The sequence below is a fragment of the Aethalodelphis obliquidens genome, unplaced genomic scaffold (assembly GCF_003676395.1).
Source record: "Aethalodelphis obliquidens isolate GAN/ISIS:26980383/991018 unplaced genomic scaffold, ASM367639v1 scaffold21, whole genome shotgun sequence".
Classification (NCBI taxonomy): Eukaryota; Metazoa; Chordata; class Mammalia; order Artiodactyla; family Delphinidae; genus Aethalodelphis; species Aethalodelphis obliquidens.
This window is the reverse complement of record NW_020837965.1, coordinates 13,029,768-13,053,123: the sequence shown is the minus strand read 5'-3', so window position 1 is coordinate 13,053,123 and position 23,356 is coordinate 13,029,768. Positions and strand designations below refer to the sequence as shown.

At 40.4% G+C, this 23,356-nt stretch overlaps 1 protein-coding gene across 6 annotated transcripts in view; it reads left to right on the top strand.

Annotated features, from left to right (window-relative positions):
- The first annotated feature begins 3,233 nt into the window (after nucleotides 1-3,233).
- GALC (galactosylceramidase) overlaps nucleotides 3,234-23,356 on the top strand; it is a 61,625-nt gene continuing 41,502 nt past the window's right edge. The window contains exons 1-4 of one of the 6 annotated variants that reach the window (XM_027120234.1): nucleotides 3,234-3,524; nucleotides 20,706-20,774; nucleotides 21,035-21,098; nucleotides 22,669-22,782. In XM_027120234.1, coding sequence (XP_026976035.1) covers nucleotides 3,330-3,524; nucleotides 20,706-20,774; nucleotides 21,035-21,098; nucleotides 22,669-22,782 — 442 coding nt within the window. In that variant the 5' untranslated portion in view covers nucleotides 3,234-3,329. Of the gene's footprint in view, nucleotides 3,525-3,685; nucleotides 3,760-20,705; nucleotides 20,775-21,034; nucleotides 21,099-22,668; nucleotides 22,783-23,356 lie in introns of those variants that run through there. The other 5 variants (XM_027120236.1, XM_027120235.1, XR_003435598.1 and 2 more) reach the window with 5 other exon arrangements.

Here is a 23,356-nt window from a genome sequence, read left to right as displayed (position 1 = left end):
CAGGACTGTCTTAGTTTTGTGGAGAGCAATAAACTCAAGAGCTACACTATAGTTAATCTGTATTCTATTTATGTTATTATTTATATAATAAACCCTTTCATAGCATGCAGTATGATTATATATATATATAAATATAAATATGGTGGTCACTCTTCTAAATGTTTCATAAATATTAATTCTGCTAACCTTCATATCAACTTCTCTATCATCATCTCTATTTATGGATGGTTAAACTGAAGCCCAAAGAAGTAAAGTAACTTGGCCAAAATCACACAGCTAGTAGGTGGTAGGAGAGATTTGAAGCTATGTAGTCTGGGGTTCCAGGGCTGATCGTTTAACTACTATACCACACTGCTCCTTACTATAGCAATTTTTATCTGTAGTTATGCTTAAGAAGATGTTTAGTAAGCAATATATAATTTATTCCGTTATGTGGGTTCTATCCTTTGAACCATTTTTACTGTCTTTATATATAAAGCCCTGAGTTTACAGAGAGAAGTCATTGAATAGCGGGTGATGTAATTAACAACTGCAATCAAGCAACTTACGTACAAGTTGTAAAGATCAGATAAATGACAGATGTTACAGGATAGTTCATGATAAGAAAATACTTCATACTTTTGGCCCCAGAGGACTCTTACTTTAAGAAATGTTTCCAACTTCTTTTATAAATAATTCTTTTTTCTTACCCCCTTATATCATTTTTCAGTGATTTTCTAAAAATCAAACTTTTATTTTGTTGTGTCAAGATATTGAGTCCTATCCAGACCCCTGGTTATACAGGAATTTACTCATGTTTTCTAATACAACTTGTAAGGTTTCATTTATTTACATTTAGAGCTTTATCCATTTGGCGGTTATACTTATGTGTGGTGTGAGGTATAGATCTAAAATTTGATCTTTCCCCAAATAGTTATCCAGCTGTCCCAATATCATGTTTTAAAAAGCCCATCCTCTTCCATTGATTTAAGACACCATCACCTAATTCAGACTTCTAAAAGTAAAGCCATTTCTTAAAGTGAGACAACAGACTTTATCAATAACGTTTCATTAAAAGGCAAGATTGCTCACTTTTCTCAAGACCATCTGATTTTGATCACTTCAGAAAACTGAGAAATTTTCTGTGGCTGAAGTACAGCTGTGATACTCAGAAACGTTGCTTATTTAAGAGAAAAACTGTCCTTACTTTTTAAACTCATCTGACTTTTGAGAACTGAGAGACGCTTCTTTCCTACTGTCTGGTGTATATCAGGGACCCTGAAACCACAGAAGCAAGGGAAGCCGAACACACAATCACTTGTCTGATAACGGCCGCTTCCCTTTATCTCATGTCTTGAGCACATCTGAGTGCCGTGCCCAGCAGTTCAAGGATCTCTCTTTCTCAGCTTGTATTTACTGCTTTTTTATTAGAAACTTTTTTTTTTTTTCCCCGGTACGCGGGCCTCTCACTGTTGTGGCCTCTCCCGTTGCGGAGCACAGGCTCCGGACACACAGGCTCAGCGGCCATGGCTCACGGGCCTAGCCGCTCCGCGGCATGTGGGATCTTCCTGGACCGGGGCACGAACCCGTGTCCCCTGCATCGGCAGGCGGACTCTCAACCACTGCGCCACCAGGGAAGCCCTATTAGAAACTTTCTCGTCTAATGGTTTCCTGAGCGTAGATTAGAAATTTGCAACAAGAGACATTTTCCCTGGTAAGGAATTACTTTGGTTATGAACTAATGGGAACTAGTGGTACATATTTACTGTTAAATATTCTGTTTCCTCTTTTACAAATATCACACATTGCACAAATATTTGTGGTGTGCCTTCCAAATACAAGGTGCAACAGTGTGTTACAGAATGACATATACTGGGTTCTGGTTTCAACTTCCCAGTTTCGCTTGTATGGTATTTTTTCCTCTATTTTCTTCTAGTTACATGATTATGCAGATGTTACATGCATATCCCAGATATAAAATCTCAGGGTTGGTAGGAAGCTTAGCAGTTACTTGATTTATCAGCCACGTCTTGCAGCCACTGGTGCTCCGCTCATGTTTAAAATTTTATTAGAACAGATGGATCAGAGTGAGTTCAGAGAAGGTACATCTATGGAACTTGACAAGTTACTGACTTGAATCACAGAATGGTGATTGTAAGGAAGGTAGTTCAGATAAGTGCTGTATGGGGAAAAGAAGAAATGGAAGAAAACAAGTGGCCAATATACAGGGAACTATATAATTTATCATACAAGCCAGAACATTTTTGAGGGTGAAAGGGATACTATCAATAATTATGTTAGGACAATAGACACAAGCTGGGACTGTCCTTGGTAAATCACAATAGACCTATAGTAATTTAGGAAGGTGGAAAGAGTAAGCATACTCTCCATTAAGAACCTAGAGATATCATAAGGGCCTGACGAGTGTGTTTACGGGACTGCCCAGATAAATTTTTCCTCCTGGTATAATCGTAGTCTTGACACTTAAATTTACGTTTGCAGTTAAGGGGCAAAACAATCAGACCTGGGGATCAGAGATGCTTTCTCTGCAGCCTCTCAATAGTCTCTTCAATTTGTTTCAATACCAAGGAAATCAGAAATCTCAGACCAATGCCGGATGTGGCAGGAATCCCAGGACAATCCACAACTTCCCTGCCAATTTAGGGTTATCTGCCTGGAACCATTTCAACTGGCAGCGGCAAGTACCTTATGAAGCAACCAGGATGAAGTTGTTACCAGGATGAAGTTGTTACCAGGATGAAGATCCATGTCAACTAAGGCTTGCTAAGTGTGTCACGCATTCAGCTAAGATTTACTGCCTGTCTGTTGCCTTACTCGTATTTCATTTAATCATATGTCCCCATGCGGCTGCTCTCCTTGCTTCATCTTACGTAAGAGGAGACTCAGGCTCATAAAGCTAAGTGACTCCACCAAGGTGACAGCTGAACAGGGACTAGGATAGAGACTCAAGCCTGCTCCTCTTTCTCGTTCTGCCACGTACTGGCAGGTGGCAGAAGCGCCCGGAGACGTTCGGGGAGGTCCATAATAGGCCACGCACTGCCCTGCTCCCTTGGCCTTGGACATCCACCTCCCCTTCGATAAAGTGCTCCAGTGGGTGAAGCCGAAGGAGAGGCAGCGAACGGATACACGCGAAGGCTTAACTCGGAGCGTGAACTTCGGCCGAGTAGGAAAGGCTCGCTCCGCCCTCCCCCAACATTACGGCGGCTGCGTCAACGAGCTGCGGCCCACACTCAACATGGCGGCGGCGGCGCCAGCGGCCTCCTGCCCTTCTCCATCATGGCGGCAACCGGACCCGCCTCCGCGGGCGCCGGAGTCATGTGACCCACACAATGGCTGAGCACCTACTCCAGGCTTCCCGGCAACGCCAAGTGAAAGTCATGACGGCCGCCGCGGGTTCGGCGGGCCAAGCCGCGGTGCCCCTGCTGCTGTGCGCGCTGCTGGCGCCCGGCAGCGCGTACGTGCTCGACGACTCCGACGGGCTGGGCCGGGAGTTCGACGGCATCGGAGCTATCAGCGGCGGCGGGGTGAGCAGCGGGGGGTGGGACGCACGGGTGGCGTCAGGGCACAGCTCCGTCTCGCCCCACAAGCCCCCGCGGCGTAGCCCAGCGTTTCGACGCTGTCCCGTCGCGGCCCGGCTGCCGGCGGGCGCCCTTCGCCTGGCTGTCCGGACCCGCCGGCCGCGAGGCTGTAACCTGCGTTTGCTGGTTTAAAATGAACTTGTAGAGCCAGTTAGATTTAACAAATCCGGGGGTCCACCGAGTAAGTGACAGGTCTAGATAGTGACAAGGCTGGAGCTCAAACCCTTCCTTTCTCTGGGCAGCGGGGCCTGTGTGTGTGTGTGTGGGGGGGAGGGTCTCTTCGCCTTGGAGAGGGCACTCTGGGAGGGTCGCTCCAGAGACGGCCAGGGAGCCGACGAGCATCCGTCTGCTGAAGAGGACGCCCCAGTGGGATGCTTTGGCTGTGCCTCTTCTTTTTTAGGGAGGGGGTTCGGGAGTCCTGGATCAGTACTGCAGGATGCGGTTGGGCTCTTTCAAAGGGTCAACTACCGAATAAGTTTTTTTTGGCGGTACGTGGGCCTCTCACTGTTGTGGCCTCTTCCGTTGCGGAGCACAGGCTCCGGACGCGCAGGCTCAGCGGCCATGGCTCATGGGCCCAGCCGCTCCGCCGCATGTGGGATCTTCCCGGACCGGGGCACGAACCCGCGTCCCCTGCATCGGCAGGCGGACTCTCAACCATGGCGCCACCAGGGAAGCACCCGGATAAGTTTTTGTTTGGAGGCACAGCAGGTATCTCAAGGCCTCTTTAGGAAGGTGAGAGGCTAGAAACTGTCTGGGACTTTTTTTTTTTTTCTTTTTCTAATGGCAGGCTACACCAGTATCAACTGATAGTTTAGGATTGTTTACTGTTGGAGGATTGTTTTCCCCTGGGATGGCAAAGGCCTAAGGGGGTGAGTTGCCCTCTGGAAGGGGCAGTGCCTCATTGGTGGCTATTTATGTGTGTGAGGAGAGGGAAACGATGGGTCACCAGTCAAGATAGTGACTCACCACCGTTAAGATGCGTAAGAATCACCTGGTCGTTTGTTTCCATGCAGACTCTGGCCTCCCCGCCAGCTCCCATTCTGACTTTACAGTTCTGGAGTGGGGCCTGAGAATCTGCTTTTTAACAAATGCGCCAGTGCCTTCTCATACTAAATGTTGAGAGAATTATTTTCCTGATTCAAGGATCTCTGGAGCAAGCGGTTTTCTGTTTTTTAAATAAAATTCTAATTTAAAGATAGTTTCTGATGTACAGAAAAGTTGCCTAGACAATACAGAGTTCTCATATACCCTGTAGCCAGTTTTCTCCTGTTATCAGCATCGCACATTAGTACGGGACATTTGTCCCAACCAATATTAATTACGTTAATGAAAGTCTGTACTTCCTTTCATATTTCCTTAGTTGTTACCTAATGCTCTTTTTCGGTTTCGGGATCCCATCCAGGATACTAATGGCATTTAATTGGCATGTCTTTTTAGTCTTTTTTAGGCTGTGTCACTTGGGATAAGTTTGTATTATCTGGGCATTTTAAAATACTTATGTTAAGGGAGACATGAGGGCCATTCCAGCTTAATGCAACATTTGTGTGGGCACAGCTGGTAATTTCCTTAGTTCCCTAGTCATGCTGATGGGTGGCTCCTAGGCCTGGGAGCTTGCCACAGTAGCTTGAGTGTTCTTGGCTCCTAACAATTTACTTAGTCCTGTCTCATGCTCTTTGTAACCATTGTCTTGTCTTTGTTTTATCTCCTTGTGTTTGTAGCTTTTGGGTCCATGGGGTTTATGGTGGCAGATCTTTGGGTGAGAGGGATTTTCTTTTTTGTACCCCAGATCATAGCTAAAACTGATTTTATTTGAAAATGGTAAGGCAGAATTCTTGAATTGGTTGAATGGGTTGTTTGTTGGGTTGAGTCAGATTGGTGCTTGTATCCTTAGATGCAATTCAGAACCAGCTTGAATGCTTGCTTGCTGGGTGGATGTTTTGGGCTGGTCTCAGCCTATTGATAACCAGTGCTGTGGAGGGACTGGTCCTTGAGCTTCTTTTTATTCTTTTTATTTTTTTTCTAACGTTTTTATTGGAGTATAACTGCTTTACAATGGTGTGTTAGTTTCTGCTTTATAACAAAATGAATCAGTTATACATATACATATATCCCCATATCTCTTCCCTCTTGCGTCTCCCTCCCACCCCCCCTCCCTATCCCACCCCTCTAGCTGTTCACAAAGTACCGAGCTGATCTCCCTGTGCTATGCGGCTACTTCCCATTAGCTATCTATTTTACATTTGATAGTATATATATGTCCATGCCACTCTCTCACTTTGTCCCAGTTTACCCTTCCCCCTCCCCATGTCCTCAAGTCCATTCTCTAGTAGGTCTGCGTCTTTATTCCTGTCTTGCACCTAGGTTCTTCATGACTTTTTTTTTTTTTTTTTTAGATTCCATATATATGTGTTAGCATGTGGTATTTGTTTTCTCTTTCTGACTTACTTCACTCTGTATGACAGACTCTAGGTCCATCCACCTCACTACAAATAACTCAATTTTGTTCCTTTTTATGGCAAATATTCCATTGTATATATGTTCCACATCTTCTTTATCCATTCATCTGTTGATGGACACTTAGGTTGCTTCCATGTCCTGGCTATTGTAAATAGAGCTGCAATGAACATTGTGGTACATGACTCTTTTTGAATTATGGTTTTCTCAGGGTATATGCCCAGTAGTGGGATTGCTGGGTCGTATGGTAGTTCTATTTTTAGCTTTTTAAGGACCCTCCATACTGTTCTCCACAGTGGCTGTATCAATTTACATTCCCACCAACAGTGTATGAGGGTTCCCTTTTCTCCACACCCTCTTCAGCATTTACTGTTTGTAGATTTTTTGATTATGGCCATTCTGACCGGTGTGAGGTGGTATCTCACTGTAGTTTTGATTTGCATTTCTCTAATGATTAATGATGTTGAGCATTCTTTCATGTGTTTGTTGGCAATCTGTATATCTTCTTTGGAGAAATGTCTGTTTAGGTCTTCTGCTTTTTTGGATTGGGTTGTTTGTTTTTTTGATATTGAGCTGCATGAGCTGCTTGTAAATTTTGGAGATTAATCCTTTGTCAGTTGCTTCATTTGCAAATATTTTCTCCCATTCTGAGGGTTGTCTTTTCATCTTGTTTGTGGTTTCCTTTGCTGTGCAAAAGCTTTGAAGTTTCATTAGGTCCCATTTGTTTATTTTTGCTTTTATTTCCATTTCTCTAGGAGATGGGTCAAAAAGGATCTTGCTGTGATTTATGTCATAGAATGTTCTGCCTATGTTTTCCACTAAGAGTTTGATAGTGTCTGGCCTTGCATTTAGGTCTTTAATCCATTTTGAGTTTATTTTTGTGTATGGTGTTAGGGAATGTTCTAATTTCATTCGTTTACATGTAGCTGTCCAGTTTTCCCAGCACCACTTATTGAAGAGGCTGTCTTTTCTCCATTCTATATTCTTGCCTCTTTTATGAAAGATAAGGTGACCATATGTGCATGGGATTATCTCTGGGCTTTCTATCCTGTTCCATTGATCTATATTTCTGTTTTAGTGCCAGTACCATACTGTCTTGATTACTGTAGCTTTGTAGTATAGTCTGAAGTCCAGGAGCCTGATTCCTCCAGCTCCGTTTTTCTTTCTCAAGATTGCTTTGGCTATTCGGGGTCTTTTGTGTTTCCATACAAATTGTGAAATTTTTTGTTATAGTTCTGTGAAAAATATCAGTTGTAGTTTGATAGGGATTGCATTGACTCTGTCGATTGTTTTGGGTAGTATACTCATTTTCACAATGTTGATTCTTCCAATCCAAGAACATGGTATATCTCTCCATCTATTTGTATCATCTTTAATTTCTTTCATCAGTGTCTTATAAGTTTCTGCATACAGGTCTTGTGTCTCCTTAGGTAGGTTTATTCCTAGGTATTTTATTCTTTCTGTTGCAGTGGTAAATGGGAATGTTTCCTTAATTTCACTTTCAGATTTTTCATCGTTAGTGTATAAGAATGCAAGAGATTTCTGTGCATTACTTTTGTATCCTGCTACTTTACCTAATTCATTGATTAGCTCTAGCAGTTTTCTGGTAGCATCTTTAGGATTCTCTGTGTATAGTGTCATGTCATCTGCAAACAGTGACAGCTTTGCTACTTCTTTTCCCATTTGGATTCCTTTTATTTCTTTTTCTTCTCTGATTGCTGTGGCTAAAACTTGCAAAACAATGTTGAATAATAGTGGTGAGAGAGGGCAGCCTTGTCTTGTTCCTGATCTTAGTGGAAATGGTTTCAGTTTTTCACCATTGAGGACGATGTTGGCTGTGGGTTTGTCATATATGGCCTTTATTATGTTGATGTAAGTTCCCTCTGTGCCTCCTTTCTGGAGGTTTTTTATCATAAATCGGCGTTGAATTTTGTCGAAAGCTTTTTCTGGATCTATTGAGATGATCATATGGTTTTTTTCCTTCAATTTGTTAATATGGTGTATCACATCAATTGATTTTGCATATATTAAAGAATATACATTCTTGCATTCCTGGGATAAACCCCAGTCGGTCATGGTGTATGATCCTTTTAATGTGCTGTTGGATTCTGTTTGCTAGTATTTTGTTGAGGATTTTTGCATCTACGTTTATCAGTGATACTGGTCTGTAGTGGTTTTTTTTTTTGTGACATCCTTTTCTGGTTTTTGTATCAGGGTGATGGTGGCCTCGTAGAATGAGTTTGGGAGTGTTCCTCTCTCTGCTATTTTGGAAGAGTTTGAGAACGATGGGTGTTAGCTCTTCTCTAAATGTTTGATAGAATTTGCCTGTGAAGCCATCTGCTCCTGGGCTTTTGTTTATTGGAAGAGTTTTTTTTTTTTTTTTTTTGGTGGTAGTGGGCCTCTCACTGTTGTGGCCCTTCCCGTTGCGGAGCACAGACTCCGGACGCCCAGGCCCAGCGGCCATGGCTCACGGGCCCAGCCGCTCCGCGGCATGTGGGATCCTCCCAGACCGCAGCACGAACCCGTGTCCCCTGCATTGGCAGGCGGACTCTCAGCCACTGCGCCACCAGGGAAGCCCATATTGGAAGATTTTTAATCACAGTTTCAATTTCAGTGCTTGTGATTGGTCTGTTCATATTTTCTGTTTCTTCCTGGTTCAGTCTCGGAAGGTTGTGCATTTCTAAGAGTTTGTCCATTTCTTCCAGGTTGTCCATTTTATTGGCATATAGTTGCTTGTAGTAATCTCTCATGATCCTTTGTATTTCTGCAGTGTCAGTTGTTACTTCCCGTTTTTCATTTCTAATTCTATTGATTTGAGTTTTCTCCCTTTTTTTCTTGATGATTCTGGCTAATGCTTTATCAATTTTGTTTATCTTCTCAGAGAATCAGGTTTTAATTTTATTGATCTTTGCTATTGTTTCCTTCATTTCTTTTTCATTTATTTTTGAACTGATCTTTATGATTTCTTTCCTTCTGCTAACGTATGGTTTTTTTTCTTCTTCTTTCTTTAATTGCGTTAGGTGTAATGTTAGGTTGTTTATTTGAGATGTTTCTTGTTTCTTAAGGTAGGATTGTATTGCTATAAACTTCCCTCTTAGAACTGCTTTTGCTGTATCCCATAGGTTTTGGGTTGTTGTGTTTTCATTGTCATTTGTTTCTAGGTATTTTTTGATTTCCTCTTTGATTTCTTCAGTGATCTCTTGGTTATTAAGTAGTGTATTGTTTAGCCTCCATGTGCTTGTATTTTTTACATACTTTTTCCTGTAATTGATATCTAATCTCATAGCATTGTGGGCAGAAAAGATACTTGATACAACTTCAATTTTCTTAAATTTACCAAGGCTTGACTTGTGACCCAAGATATGATCTATCCTGGAGAATGTTCCATGAGCACTTGAGGAAAAAGTGTATTATGTTGTTTTTGGGTGGAATGTCCTATAAATATAAATTAAGTCCATGTTGTTTAATGTATCATTTAAAGCTTGTCTTCCCTTATTTATTTTCATTTTGGATGATCTGTCCACTGGTGAAAGTGGGGTCTTAAAGTCCCCTACTATGATTGTGTTACTGTCGATTTCCCCTTTTATGGCTGTTAGTATTTGCCTTATGTATTGAGGTGCTCCTATGTTGGGTGCATAAATATTTACAATTGTTATATCTTCTTCATGCATTGATCCCTTGATCATTATGTAATGTCCTTCTTTGTCTCTTGTAATACTCTTTGTTTTAAAGTCTATTTTGTCTGATATGAGAATTGCTACTCCAGCTTTCTTTTGATTTCCATTTGCATGGAATATGTTTTTCCATCCCCTCACTTTCAATCTGTATGTGTCCCTAGGTCTGAAGTGGTTCTCTTGTAGACAGCGTATATATGGGTCTTGTTTTTGTATCCATTCAGCCAGTCTATGTCTTTTGGTTGGAGCGTTTAATCCATTTACATTTTAGGTAATTATTGATACGTATGTTCCTATTACCATTTTCTTAATTGTTTTGGGTTTGTTGTTGTAGGTCCTTTCCTTCTGTTGTTTCCTGCCTAGAGAAGTTCCTTTAGCATTTGTTGTAAAGCTGGTATGGTGTTGCTGAATTCTGTTAGTTTTTACTTGTCTGTAAATGTTTTAATTTCTCCGTCAAATCTGAATGAGATCCTTGCTGGACAGAGTAATCTTGGTTGTAGATTTTTCCCTTTCATCACTTTAAATAGTCTTGCCATTCCCTTCTGGCTTGCAGAGTTTCTGCTGAAAGATCAGCTGTTAACCTTATGGGATTCCCTTGTATGTTATTTGTTGTTTTTCCCTTGCTGCTTTTAATATTTTTTCTTTGTAGTTAATTTTTGATCGTTTGATTAATATGTGTCTTGGCGTATTTCTCCTTAGATTTATTCTGTATGGGACTCTCTGTGCTTCCTGCATTTGATTAACTATTTCCTTACCTATATTAGGGAAGATTTCAACTATAATCTCTTCAAATATTTTCTCAGTCCCTTTCTTTTTCTCTTCTTCTTCTGCGACCCCTATAATTCGAATATTGGTGCGTTTAATGTTGTCCCAGAGGTCTCTGATACTGTCCTCAATTCTTTTCATTCTTTTTTCTTTATTCTGCTCTGTGACAGTTATTTCCAATATTTTATCTTCCAGGTCACTTATCTGTTCTTCTGCCTCAGTTATTCTGCTATTGATCCCTTCTAGAGTATTTTTAATTTCATTTATTTTGTTGTTCATCATTGTTTGTTTGCTCTTTAGTTCTTCTCGGTCCTTGTTAAACATTTCTTATATTTTCTCCATTCTATTTCCAAGATTTTGGATCATCTTTACTATCATTATTCTCAATTCTTTTTCAGGTAGACTGCCTATTTTCTCTTCATTTGTTACGTCTGGTGGGTTTTTACCTTGCTCCTTCATCTGCTGTGTGTTTCCTTGTCTTCTCATTTTGCTTAACTTACTGTGTTTGGGGTCTCCTTTTTGCAGGCTGCAGGTTTGTAGTTCCCGTTGTTTTTGGTGTTTGCCTCCAGTGACTAAGGTTGGTTCAGTGGGTTGTGTAGGCTTCCTGGTGGAGGGAGCTAGTGCCTGTGTTCTGGTGGATGAGGCTGGATCTTGTCTTTCTGGTGTGCAGGCCCATGTCTGATGGTGTGTTTTGGGGTGTCTGTGACCTATTATGATTTTAGGCAGCCTCTCTGCTAATGGGTGGGGTTGTGTTCCTGTCTTGCTAGTTGTTTGGCAAAGGATGTCTAGCACTGGTGCTTGCTGGCCATTGAGTAGAGCTGGGTCTTGGCGTTGAGACAGAGAGCTCTGGGAGATTTTTGCTGTTTGATAATATGTGGAGCTGGGAGTTCTCTGGTGGACCAATGTCTTGAACTTGGCTCTCCTACATCAGAAGCACAGCCCTGATACCTGACTGGAGCACCAAGAGCCTGTCATCCACATGGCTCAGAATAAAAGAGAGAAAAGAAAGAAAGAAAGAAAAAGATAAAATAAATAAAGTAAGATTAAATTAAAAAGTTATTAAAATAAAAAACAAAAAATAATTATTAAAAATTTTTTTAAAGTAATTTAAAAAAAAAGAAAGAAGAGAACAACCAAACCAGAAAGCAAATCCACCAATGATAGCAAGTGCTGAATAGTTTATTAAAAAGAGAAAAGGAAAAAAAGGACAGAACCCCAGGACAAATGGTAAAAGCAAAGCTATACAGACAAAATCACACACAGAATCGTACGCATACACACTGACAATAAGAGAAAAAGGGAAAAAAAAAATCATTACTCCCCAAATCCACCTCCTCAATTTGGGGTGATTCATTGCCTGTTCACGTATTCCACAGATGCAGGGTACATCAAGTTGATTGTGGAGATTTAATCCGCTGCTTCTGAGGCTGCTGGGAGAGATTTCCGTTTCTCTTCTTTGTTCGCACGGCTCCCGGGGTTCAGCTTTGGATTTGACCCTGCCTCTGCATGTAGGTCGCCGGAGGGCGTCTGTTCTTTGCTCAGAGCGGACGGGGTTAAAGAAGCAGCTGATTCGGGGGCTCTGGCTCACTCAGGCCGGGGAGAGGGAGGGGTACGGATCCGGGGCGAGGCTGCGGCGGCAGAGGCCACTGTGATGTTGCACCAGCCGGAGGCGCGCCGTGCGTTCTCCCTGGGAAGCTGTCCCTGGGTCACGGGACCCTGGCAGCGGCGGGCTGCACAGGCTCCTGGGAGGGCAGCTGTGGATAGTGACCTGTGGTTGCACACGGGCTTCTTGGTGGCTGCAGCAGCAGCCTTAGCCCATCTCTGGGGTCCGCGCTGTTAGCCGCGGCTTGCGCCCGTCTCTGGAGCTCCTTTAAGTAGCGCTCTTAATCCCCTCTCCTCGCGCACCAGGAAACAAAGAGGCAGGAAAAAATCTCTTGCGTTTTTGGCAGTTACAGACCTTTTCCCGGACTCTCTCCTGGCTAGCTGTGGCCCACTAGCCCCCTTCAGGCTGTGTTCACGCAGCTCCCTCCCACTGGTGCAGGTCCCGTCCCTATTTTGTCTCTGTTTTTTCTTTTTTCTTTTGCCCTACCGAGGTACATGGGGAGTTTCTTGCCTTTTGGGAGGTCTGAGGTCTTCTGCCAGCGTTCAGTAGGTGTTCTGTAGGAGCTGTTCCACATGTAGATGTATTTCTGATGCATTTGTGGGCAGGAAGGTGATCTCCACGTCTTACTCTTCTGTCATCTTGAAGCTCCTCTCTGTGCTATTTACTATGATTGCAAGATGCCCTCAGTGATAACCGTCAGAAAACCTTGAAAATAAAAAGTTTATTACTCACAGGTCCTGGAAAGCACATGGCACACCTGGGCCACACAGGGAGGTTGTAGGTAGAGAGGGGGGTGTGGGCCTGGGGTTCTGCTTTCATTAGGGTCAAGGGTGAGGCCTAGGGTTTTGTGGGCTCCCTTTTTATTGGTCAGTTCAAAACTTAAGAGTAGAAATTTAAAGTGCAGGAAGAGAAAAAAAAAATGACCCTAATGATGGTCAGTTATCGAAATCAACCAAGATCTCGAACAAAGAATTCCCCCCACCCCCTCCCGCCAACCCCAGCCTGGCTCTTTATCTAGTTCTGTGGCTGGCAGTGTGTTTATTTGAGATAGCTATCTCTGAAGTGGATAACTCTGGAGTGGATGCCTTGCAATCAAAGCTTAAGTCCTGCCCTTCCATTACAAAAAAGGAAAAACCAACTGTTGGGGATTACACTACAATCCACCCTTGATGCCTAGACATCAGTCAGTGGTGAGGACGTTAACTGCCTGAGAAGCTGATTTACTAAAAGTCAGGGATAGGGCATGTTGTAACCTAGAAAGGATTTTAGTAGCACTCCTATAATAATTATATTGAAAAGCAGTAGTCCTGAAATCCAGTTGGTAGCCATTGGTCATACCTTGAAACGAGATCAGTGATGTTGGGGCCCTAGGGATCCATTCAAAGATTAGATAATGTTATGATTAACATCTTGGGACATCTGGTGTAAGTAGGTTTGAATCTGTGCTGAGTTGGTGGATTGCTCCGTATCGCACCCAACCACTGTCTTAGAATAGGTCAGTTCAATTAATGGATTGTGTCTCATTTGAGGAGGCAGCGATGCAGGTGTGTTTATAAAGTTAGGCCTCTATGGTGCAAATATTTGATTCAGGTTATTTCATAAGAGGCATTTCTACGGAAACAAAAGAAAGACAATGGTTAGTGGTTGGAGCAGATTATAAACCTAGTCTGAGGCCTGAGGGTAGCCAGTTGAGATTTCTAGATGTAGGACTTGAAGCATATTCAGACGGGGTGGGGACAGATGGTGGCAATCACAGATTTTCCTGGTTTGTAGTCTGAATATCTCTGGTGGTGGTGGGGTTCTTTCTGAGTGGTCCATGCAGCAAGAGGCACAAAGATTGTTCATACATGAACTGTTGTAGTGATTTCTCTGGAGTTTATATCTAGTTGTCCCACTTTAGCTTGCATGGCTTCAGGAAAATGGCAATTTTAGTTCTCAATAATTCCAAATCAGAAAGGTGGGAAAAAGTTGGAAACAATATCTGGAGAGTTGTAGCCAGATATTAGAGGAAGTGAGAAGAATTCAGTCTTCAGTCCAGTTTACAGGTAGAAAACAAACCTCAAAGGCAATTAACAGGACTAAAATCTGATATCCACAGGGTGTCCTATAGTTTCCCCTTCCCCCCACCTTTTATCAGAGATAACCCAAATAATGCTAATTTACTTGCAAAATAAGTCTGGCCTGATTATTTAATAATTAATTAATTTATTATTTATTAAGTGCAACAAGAATAGTGATAGACCATATAGGCTCTTTCAAGTATACTCTGCTGGACCTTCACACAAGGAATCACAGATTGGACTCTTAGAAGTCTCTCTCAAGGTAGGAAGCCAAGCTATGAGCTTACCATCAGACTTTCCCAGCAGTACTGATAGATTTGGGTGAATTCCTTTCTTCCCGAGGTCCACCGAATATCCTGAGGTTCCTACATCTGCCAGGAAGCGACCTTCCTTACTCACCTGGTAAGGCTTCTGTAAGCAAGTTGCCAGGCTGATTTTTCCAAGGAGCTTTATTGGCTCCATAAGTCAAGCTTAGTTCCTTAAATCTGTCTGGTCATATCTGAGTCTATGTTCATCTCTCTCAGATATGACATTCCAGTTAAAACCTTAGTAATATAATCAATGTTTCCAATTGTGTCCTGTTATAAGGAGGACAGATTCTTAGGAACTTATGCAAATAAATATATTGCTATGAAAATGAGAATACTCGCTAAGAGTTTCTAAATTCTGAAGGGATCAGGTAGGGAGAAATTTGTTTTATCTTTGTTTATAAGGGCACACTTTACCAAATTGCCGTAAGTCATAGACAGCTTAGGAAAAAGGGTTTCCTTAAGTCTGGGGGAAAAAAAAAACATTCAAGAACTAATAATGTTTCAGATAAAAAGTCATAAAAATTATAATTATCCTCATCAGTTCATTCAGTTCCTTGTAATTAATTCTGATTGAACCTGATCTTTAGTTAGCAGTTTTATGAATCTTTTTTTTTTTTTTTGCGGTACATGGGCCTCTCACTGTTGTGGCCTCTCCCGTTGCGGAGCATAGACTCTGGATGCGCAGGCTCGGCGGCCATGGCTCACAGGCCCAGCCGCTCCGCGGCATGTGGGATCTTCCCGGACTGGGGTACGAACCCATGTCCCCTGCATCGGCAGGCGGACTCTCAACCACTGCACCACCAGGGAAGCCCTGAATCTTTTTTTACCTTAGAGTTCTGTAAATTCTTACCCAGTTGAGCAATATGATCTGAAAATTATCAGAATCCTGTACTTTAAGTTAGAGTCCTTTTCACAAGTCTTCTTGAAGATGAAGCACTTTTCAAAGAACACTTTTGCAAAAGCGTCAGAGTAAATAATTGTCTGTAAATGACAAAAAGACTTAAACACGACCATGTTAAAGATCTGATAAAGTTTATTATAATGCAAATGACAAGGAAATTAGGTTATTTCTGTGACATACAACATTTTAAGTTAATAACTAGAATTACAAGTGATAACATTATACCAGGATATAGCAGGTATCTAGGAATTTCATGTAATTTCTGGAACACATATATTAGTAACATATATCAATACAAATATAACCCAAAGAAGGTTTAGCATTATGTCTTTGACAGTGCTTCCCATGCAATTTAACATACCAAATAAGCCTAATTAGTTTAATGTCTGTCTTTTTATACGGAGAAAGACCACATCTTTTGAGATGTTCCAGGGCCCATCTGGAAAATCTCAAAGTTATTTTGAGGTCAAAAAGACTTCATTTAGAATTTGATTTTGGGAAGTTTGTCAAAATATCAAAAGCTGTTAAAACACTTGATTAAATAGGATTGTTGGTCACTGTGAAATAATACTTAGTTATCCATTTAACCAAAATGACAAGAACTTCACAGGCAAATACATAAAGTTACTTATTTTAATCCCAATTTAACCCCCCCCCCGCCCCAAACACACAACCTTAGCTCTTTTAATAGAGAAGACTCACATTTTTTTTAAGTAATTAAAGATTCAGTAAAGATAATGTGAAGCATAGAATATTATTTTGATAAAACACAGAATCTTTATTTCCTAGGCAGATTACTTAAAAGGTAAAGAAAAACCTTTCACAGGCTTATCAAGAGCAGACCAATAGTCTAATAAAAATTTGTCTTCTTAGCAGATGAAAGATAATTAAGTTTTAGTTTTACATAAGTACACTATTAAAGTTTATTTAAAAAAATCCTTATAATAAATTTATCTCATTTTTAGCTAGCTTGACTACACAGGTAAAATTCCCTCTCTTCTTCTCTCTCTCTCTTTCCCCAGCTTCTATATCCATTCATTTTGTCTACTTTAGGACAAAATTACTTTCATTTCCCTAACAAAAATACATCTCCCTACCTCATACCTTTTCTTAGCCAAAATACATCCTACTTTCCTTGATAGAATTGTTTCCCTTATTATTTCCAGTATTTTAATTACATATATTAGTTAGAATGCTTGACTCTTATAAACTTTAATTTCTAGTGAAAACTAGGAAGTAAACAATTGTGAACTGTTATACCAGTATTCTGTAGGTTGGCAAATTTATGAATATATTTTATAATTTCTAGAAGCATATGCTTCTTTTTTGGTACAGTTTTTCATTGTAGCACAAGACATGTTTTCTAACAGATCTAAATATCTTTTGTTTCTCTGTGATAAGAAACCAAAAGTAGGTAAACCTATGTTCAGTAATTAATGTTTTAGCATTTTATATTATTCGGAAATTATCTACATATTTAATTAATTTCCATCATTTAACTTAGCAAAACTCTAAGGTTTCAAGTTACCGACGAGATTTGGGTGACTATTTTTAAGTAGACGTACCAGAAAACATAATTATTTTTGAAAAGTGGATGCCTTGGTGATCAGAGATTAAGTTTTGCATTTGCATTACACGAAGGAAAAGCCAGTGGATAACTTGGTCTGTAGTCTGATCACAGGTCTGACCTTCTACTGTGGGAAAAAAAAATCTTTTCCCTAACCCAGCTGATTTTTACATTTTTATTTTCTAATGTTGCAACCTCACTCATAGGTGCTGATGCATATTTCAAGGTAAACAGTAGACTAATGGGCTAATGTATTTATTCTTTACTACTACCATTCTCCTTTCTATTTTTGTGGTTTAAACCTGGAATAGCCAGTATTTCTTAAAATGAGGACTCATAATGTCCTAATATCTTTACTTTGATATTAAATCCATTGTTTAACTTGCTGAAAATGGAAATGTTTTGTTATTTTATGTTTATTAACTCAGTTTAAAATTATTAAAACGAGAAGAATTGTTTCGTAACTCAGAATAGGAGACTGTTATCTATTCTAATAGTGTCCTTATGTGTAATGCATCACACATCTTAGAAGTTCGGTAAATACGATTGGATGAAAATGGTTGCAAGACTATATTTGTACACCACTTTAAACTTCTTTCTGAAGTCCCTGGTACCTAGCACAGTTTGTGGCAATAAGTGTTAGGAATCTTCATATTTGATAGGGAAGGCAGTATGGTGTACATGGACTGAAGAGCAGATTGCTAGGGATCTGTTCTGGGCCCTGCCACTCACTGTACAGCCTTGGGCAGGTTATTTAACTTAACCTGTATCTCAGGTTTTTCTCTGGGGACACAGTGATACCTACCTGGTAGGAACATTGAGAGGATAGATGTCAAAGCACAGGATGGCATCTGTCACACGACTATTTTGGTTAATATCATTCTGTTTCATAGATTAGTGGGGAGGAAGTTATTCCAAGGATTTTAAATGAAAAACATGTTCCAGTTTGGGTATACAATGCCTGCCATTTGTTGAGAGCTTACTATGTTCCAGCTACTGTGCTAAGGCTTCCTGGGCTGCTTGTAAAGAGCTCCAGGCCTTATTCAGGGAGCGTGATTAGTAATTTGGTAATTTGTTATTGCTTCATGGTACGTTTCAACGTTTGGCTGTACTGCTCCTGACTATTGCCATTGACTAATGCTTTTGCATTCGGTGTGACTGTAGGCTTGCAATAGAGTAATGATGTGGTGTGGTTACTCAGAGTTGGCACTTTCTGTGTTAGCGATAGAAGAGCACAGAGAGAAAAATAACCCCCAAACAGTGAAACACACTGTTCTAACAACAATGTATATCGTTAGCATAATGCAGAGCAGGCAGCTTTGTGTACCTTGGGTCAAGGATAGGTTAGTGTGCATATACAGCATTCCTTCACTTTAATATTTGAGCCTCTGCTAGTCTGTAAGCTCTTTGAGAAAGTGACTCTATTTTTAAAAACAATTTGTGTATACAGTGCCTGTCAATTCTTGAGAGCTTACTATGTGCCAGCTACTGTGCTAAGTCCTTTACATATACTTTATTTTAGTCTTAGGACAGCTGAATGAATAAGATAACCCACTTTATGATAAATTGCCCTTGGTCACATTGCTTGTAAATGATGTAATCAGGATACCACCTTCATGGACGCAAAGCCTATATTATGTTGCCTGTGCAGTGCAACAAATGATAACATAAAAGATATTAAATAAATGGTTATTGAATAATAGAATAAATGGGGATATGAACTTGAATAAGACACAGTCCTTGTCCTCAAGGAACTTAGAGGTGAAACAGAAAAGTAAAGCAGTGATGAGGGTGCAGGGATAGAAGAGTTATGGTAGCCATGTGGACTTTGTGCCGAGGGAGTCCACAGTCCAATCTGCGTCAGTGGTCCCCGACCCTTTTGGCACCAGGGACCGGTTTCGTGGAAGACAATTTTCCCATGGACCGGGGGAGGGGGGATGGTTTCGGGATGATTCAAGCGCGTTACATTTATTGTGCATTTTATTTCTATTATTATTACATTGTAATATATAATGAAATGATTATACAACTCACCATAATGCTGACAGGAGGTGGAGCTCAGGCAGTAATGAGAGCGATGGGGAGCGGCTGTAAATATAGATGAAGCTTCACTCGCTTGCCCTCCACTCACCTCCTGCCGTGCGGCCCCGTTCCTAATAGGCCACCGACTGTACCGGTCTGTGGCCTGGGAGTTGGGGACCCCTGACTTACGTCAAACTTATGGGGAGGAGCAGAAGGTATTCTTCCTTGAAGAGGTGGAGTTTGACCTGAAAGCTGAAGGATGAATTGGATTTGGCCAAATGAGGGTGTAGAATGCATTCCAGACAGAAGAAAGAGAAAAATTAGTTTGTTAGACCTAGATAGATGGTGTGAGAGTGATAAGGGGTAAAGTGTCAGAGTTAGAATCCAAATAATTAAGGGATTTGGGTATAAAACTGAACAATCTGAACTTTATCCTGAAAGCTCTTGGGGGAGGGAAGTCTTGGCATGTTTAAACAGAGTAGTTTCATGGTTAGGTTTTTGTTTTGTTTTGTTTTGGGAAGATTAATCTGACAAGTAGTATGGAGGATAAAATATGGGGAGGCAGATGGGAGACCCTGAAACCATTTAGGCTGTTCTAATAATTGAGGAGAGCCTAGGAAGGTAGTGGGGTTGAAGATGAGGGGATGGATTTGAGAGATATTAAGGAGGTCTTGGTGACTGAAGATAGATGGAAAGTTTGATAAAAGGGTGACCCTAAATTTATGGCTCAGACAGGTGTTATTCTTTACTAAGATAGCAAATACATGAGAAGGAAACAGATTTAGGAAAAAGTGCTATGTTTGGTTGGGGATGTGTTGAGCTTGAAGTGGCTAGAGAGTAGCTCCATGGGCCTGTGTGTCAGTGGCAGGGGCTGAGACACCAGTGGTAGCATATATGAGAGTAAAATAGAACATCAAGCCCCATGGAAGTCAAGTCTTGCCCTTGGCATACACCTGGCAAGGTGTTGGTTGTTTCATGTTAAAACCTATCTCTTTATTCGCCTTGCTACTGTTGCCCCCCAAAGTATACATACTTGGTGGGTTATTGATTTTGTGATTTCTTGGTTCAAGCAGTCATCAGCCATGGTTTAGGTATGATCAAGTGTTATTTCCTGCATCTTCCCCCTCTCTCTTTCTATTCTGATGGAAAGTCTTGTGTGAGGTTTCCTTGTGTGAGGTTTCCTTAGTACAGCCTGGCCTGGGGAATCACTGTGTGGTCATTCTTAATAGCAAGAGGTAGCACCTATAAATCTCTAATAAGAATGAGGAGAGTGGAGGTTCCTTTAAGCAGTGCTGCTTGTAATATTTTCTTGCAAGACGTTGAGGGGAAAACTTACCTGAGATTCATCTTTCCCATTCTGGCCCCCAGATGTTGTAGTTGACAAACAGCCTTAAGACAGAGAAACTGTTTCATTTCTTCTAAAAACCACTCTGTGAGTCAAGGTCCTCAAGATAAATTTGTAATAATGAGATTCATCAATAGACTTAGCAAGCTTACCTCCCAGCCAACCCTCATCTCAGTAGAAGAGAAACCTGGTTGTTGCTTGGAACCTATGTTTTAGCTATGGGACAGACAACAGCTGTATTTGCCCAATGATGGGCAAAACCAAGACAGGCAAACAGATAACCTGGGAAACGACTTTCCACAGCTCAACACTGCCCAAGAGCTGGCTAAATACGGGCATGCTAGATGGCATGCATAAGCACTCTGAAAAGGTGTTCATTATTGGATTTGTTTTATTCATACTTTTGAAAACTTTTTATTTTTTAGGCAACCTCCCGACTTCTAGTAAATTACCCAGAGCCCTATCGTTCTCAAATACTGGATTATCTCTTTAAGGTAATGAAAAAATAATTATTTAATGCTTTCTGTGATATCTTAGAAACTGTGGTGAATTTCACTAATAGTCTTTAGTACCTTCACCATTCTAGTTTTTAAAAAACTAGGCAAATTACTTTTGGAATAAGTTGCTGTTTATTTGAAGTTTTGCTTTGGTTTTCTCATCTGCAAAACCAAAGGCAGTGATTAGTAATTGTCTTAAAGTGTTTTGTCCTTCATACAATGAATCACAGTGTTAATATTGTTACTTCTTTCCCCAGCCGAACTTCGGTGCCTCTTTGCATATTCTAAAAGTTGAAATAGGTGGTGATGGGCAGACAACAGGTAGGAGTATTTGTGGAATGGCATCGTTTTCCCCCAATATTTAAACCTATACTTAAACTTATGGACTGTGGTTTCAGAATATAAAGAATGCCAACATTCTTGATGTTGATTACTGCTTAGATTGTTCTTTATTGTTCCTTCTTCATTCTAATTATTTTTAAAATATTATATCAAAATATGCATCTTTTCCATACAAAGCAGCTTGTGGACTTTAGATTGCTTATTTAGTTGAAGTACTAAGCAGTAAACAAATCCACAGTTTTTTATAAACTAATATTTACTAGACAGAGCATAGGGAGAGTTTGGAATTTTACTGAGAAGTTAAAAAAGGAAAGATTTTAATGTATAAAATATGTAAGATGTTATTAGCTTTAAATAAAATATGTGGCAAAAATATAAGTAATTTCAGAGATATTTCAGAGATATAGCTTTTTTGTCTTTTAAAAATAAAATCATTTTCAACCACTAAATTTTCAATCTTCATTGGCATAATTTTGGCTTTGTGTAGTACATGTAGTCAATTAAAAAATTTATAGGTCTCTGGTTTTCAGGAAGAAGAAAATTCTCTCAATGATCGTACATAACTTATTTTTTATCAGTTAGATTCCATTATAGTGAACCTTAGAGTATTGTCTATATACCCATGTACCTGTTAGTGACTTGGAAGTGGCTTTTGTTAAATAGATATATCTGTGTAGTGGAATTGGTATTTAATTCATGCTGAAAGAAACAATGCAAATGAAAAACAAAAGAAAATCCCGTAACAAAACTATCCCCAACCTATTATAAAAGACATGCGTTTTATTGTCAAACCCTATTTTGCAGAAGTGATAATGACTGGCCACCTTCATTTGCTGAAGCTAAATTAGAGGTAGAGATACAGAAGCAGGTAGTTCTTGTGAATTCTGATGTTCACCTTTAAGAAGAAAAGGGCTAGGGGCCCTCTCCTTCTGAGGCCTTTCTTAACAAGGGCAGATGTTTGTGAAATGTGGTAACACGTGAGGACTGATGTCACTTACCTACCTTGACACCCTGTGGAGGTTAGTATAGAATTTTCTTACAGTGGGAAAGTGTACTCGTTCCTTTTTTCTCAAAATTCTGTTGTCTTGATTTAACAAGGCATGTTACAGGCTCAAGGCCTGGGGTATGGAAATTGGGGCTTTGGAGCCCAGGATTCACATCTAGGATTGAGAAGCTGGAAGCTGAGGTGATCTGAACTTAAAGGTGGACATAGGGATTTGAAAACCCCAGAGAAACCAAATCCCAGCAGAATATAGTCCTAGGAATTTTCAATTATATGAGTTGATAACACTTTTCTTAACACTGCTTACAATAGAAAGTTGTGGTTTTATAATTTAAGACCTTTATGTTGCTTATGGTAATGAAAAAATGAAATAATATGCTTTGATCATCCATTCTTAAGTTATATAAGATTATTCTTATGTGCCCTACGTCAGGATTGGATCTGGAATACTACTTCTCTGAAATGTGTGTATGTGTGTAGGGGAGAGTAGCCTACAAAGCGCCATTAACAGATAGTTTCCTTTCTGTTTTGCTCTCTCCCATGCAGATGGCACCGAGCCCTCCCACATGCACTATGCGTTAGATGAGAATTATTTCCGAGGATATGAGTGGTGGTTAATGAAGGAGGCTAAGAAGCGGAACCCTAAGATCACACTCATGGGTAAGAAGTGAAGTTTGATGTACTTTTGTAGTCTGTTTTCCTTTAATTTTTAAATTCTGAATCATGTGTGTGGAGTATCTATTAATACTGTAGTATTAATAATGTTGTTAATACTACCAGTATGCTACCAGCAGCAAAGCATGTGCCAGGCATGATTCCTTCTTTGCTCATATATATTGTGTCTGATATTTATCATACCTCTGGAGTAAGACACTACTCTTCTCATTTTACAGAAGCAGTGGAGGCTTAGAGAGCTTATACCACTGACTTAAGGTCAGAAAAGTAGTAAATGTCAAAATCAGGTTTAGAACCTTATTCTGTTGTTTTCGATTTTTTGTTTTTTTCTTTTTTTTGTGGTGCTATACTAATTTCCTCAACAAAATTTCTCATCAAAATTTGTAAAAGGGCAATACTATTTATAAAATTGTATACTGTATGCAGCAGTATATCCCAACTATTTGCAAAAATTGTGTGCTACATGCAGTAGTAGACCCCATTTCTAGATGAGGTACATACAAAAGTTTTTTTTGGTTTTTATGTGTGTTTGTTTTGAACCTCGAGGATGTGGTGGTCA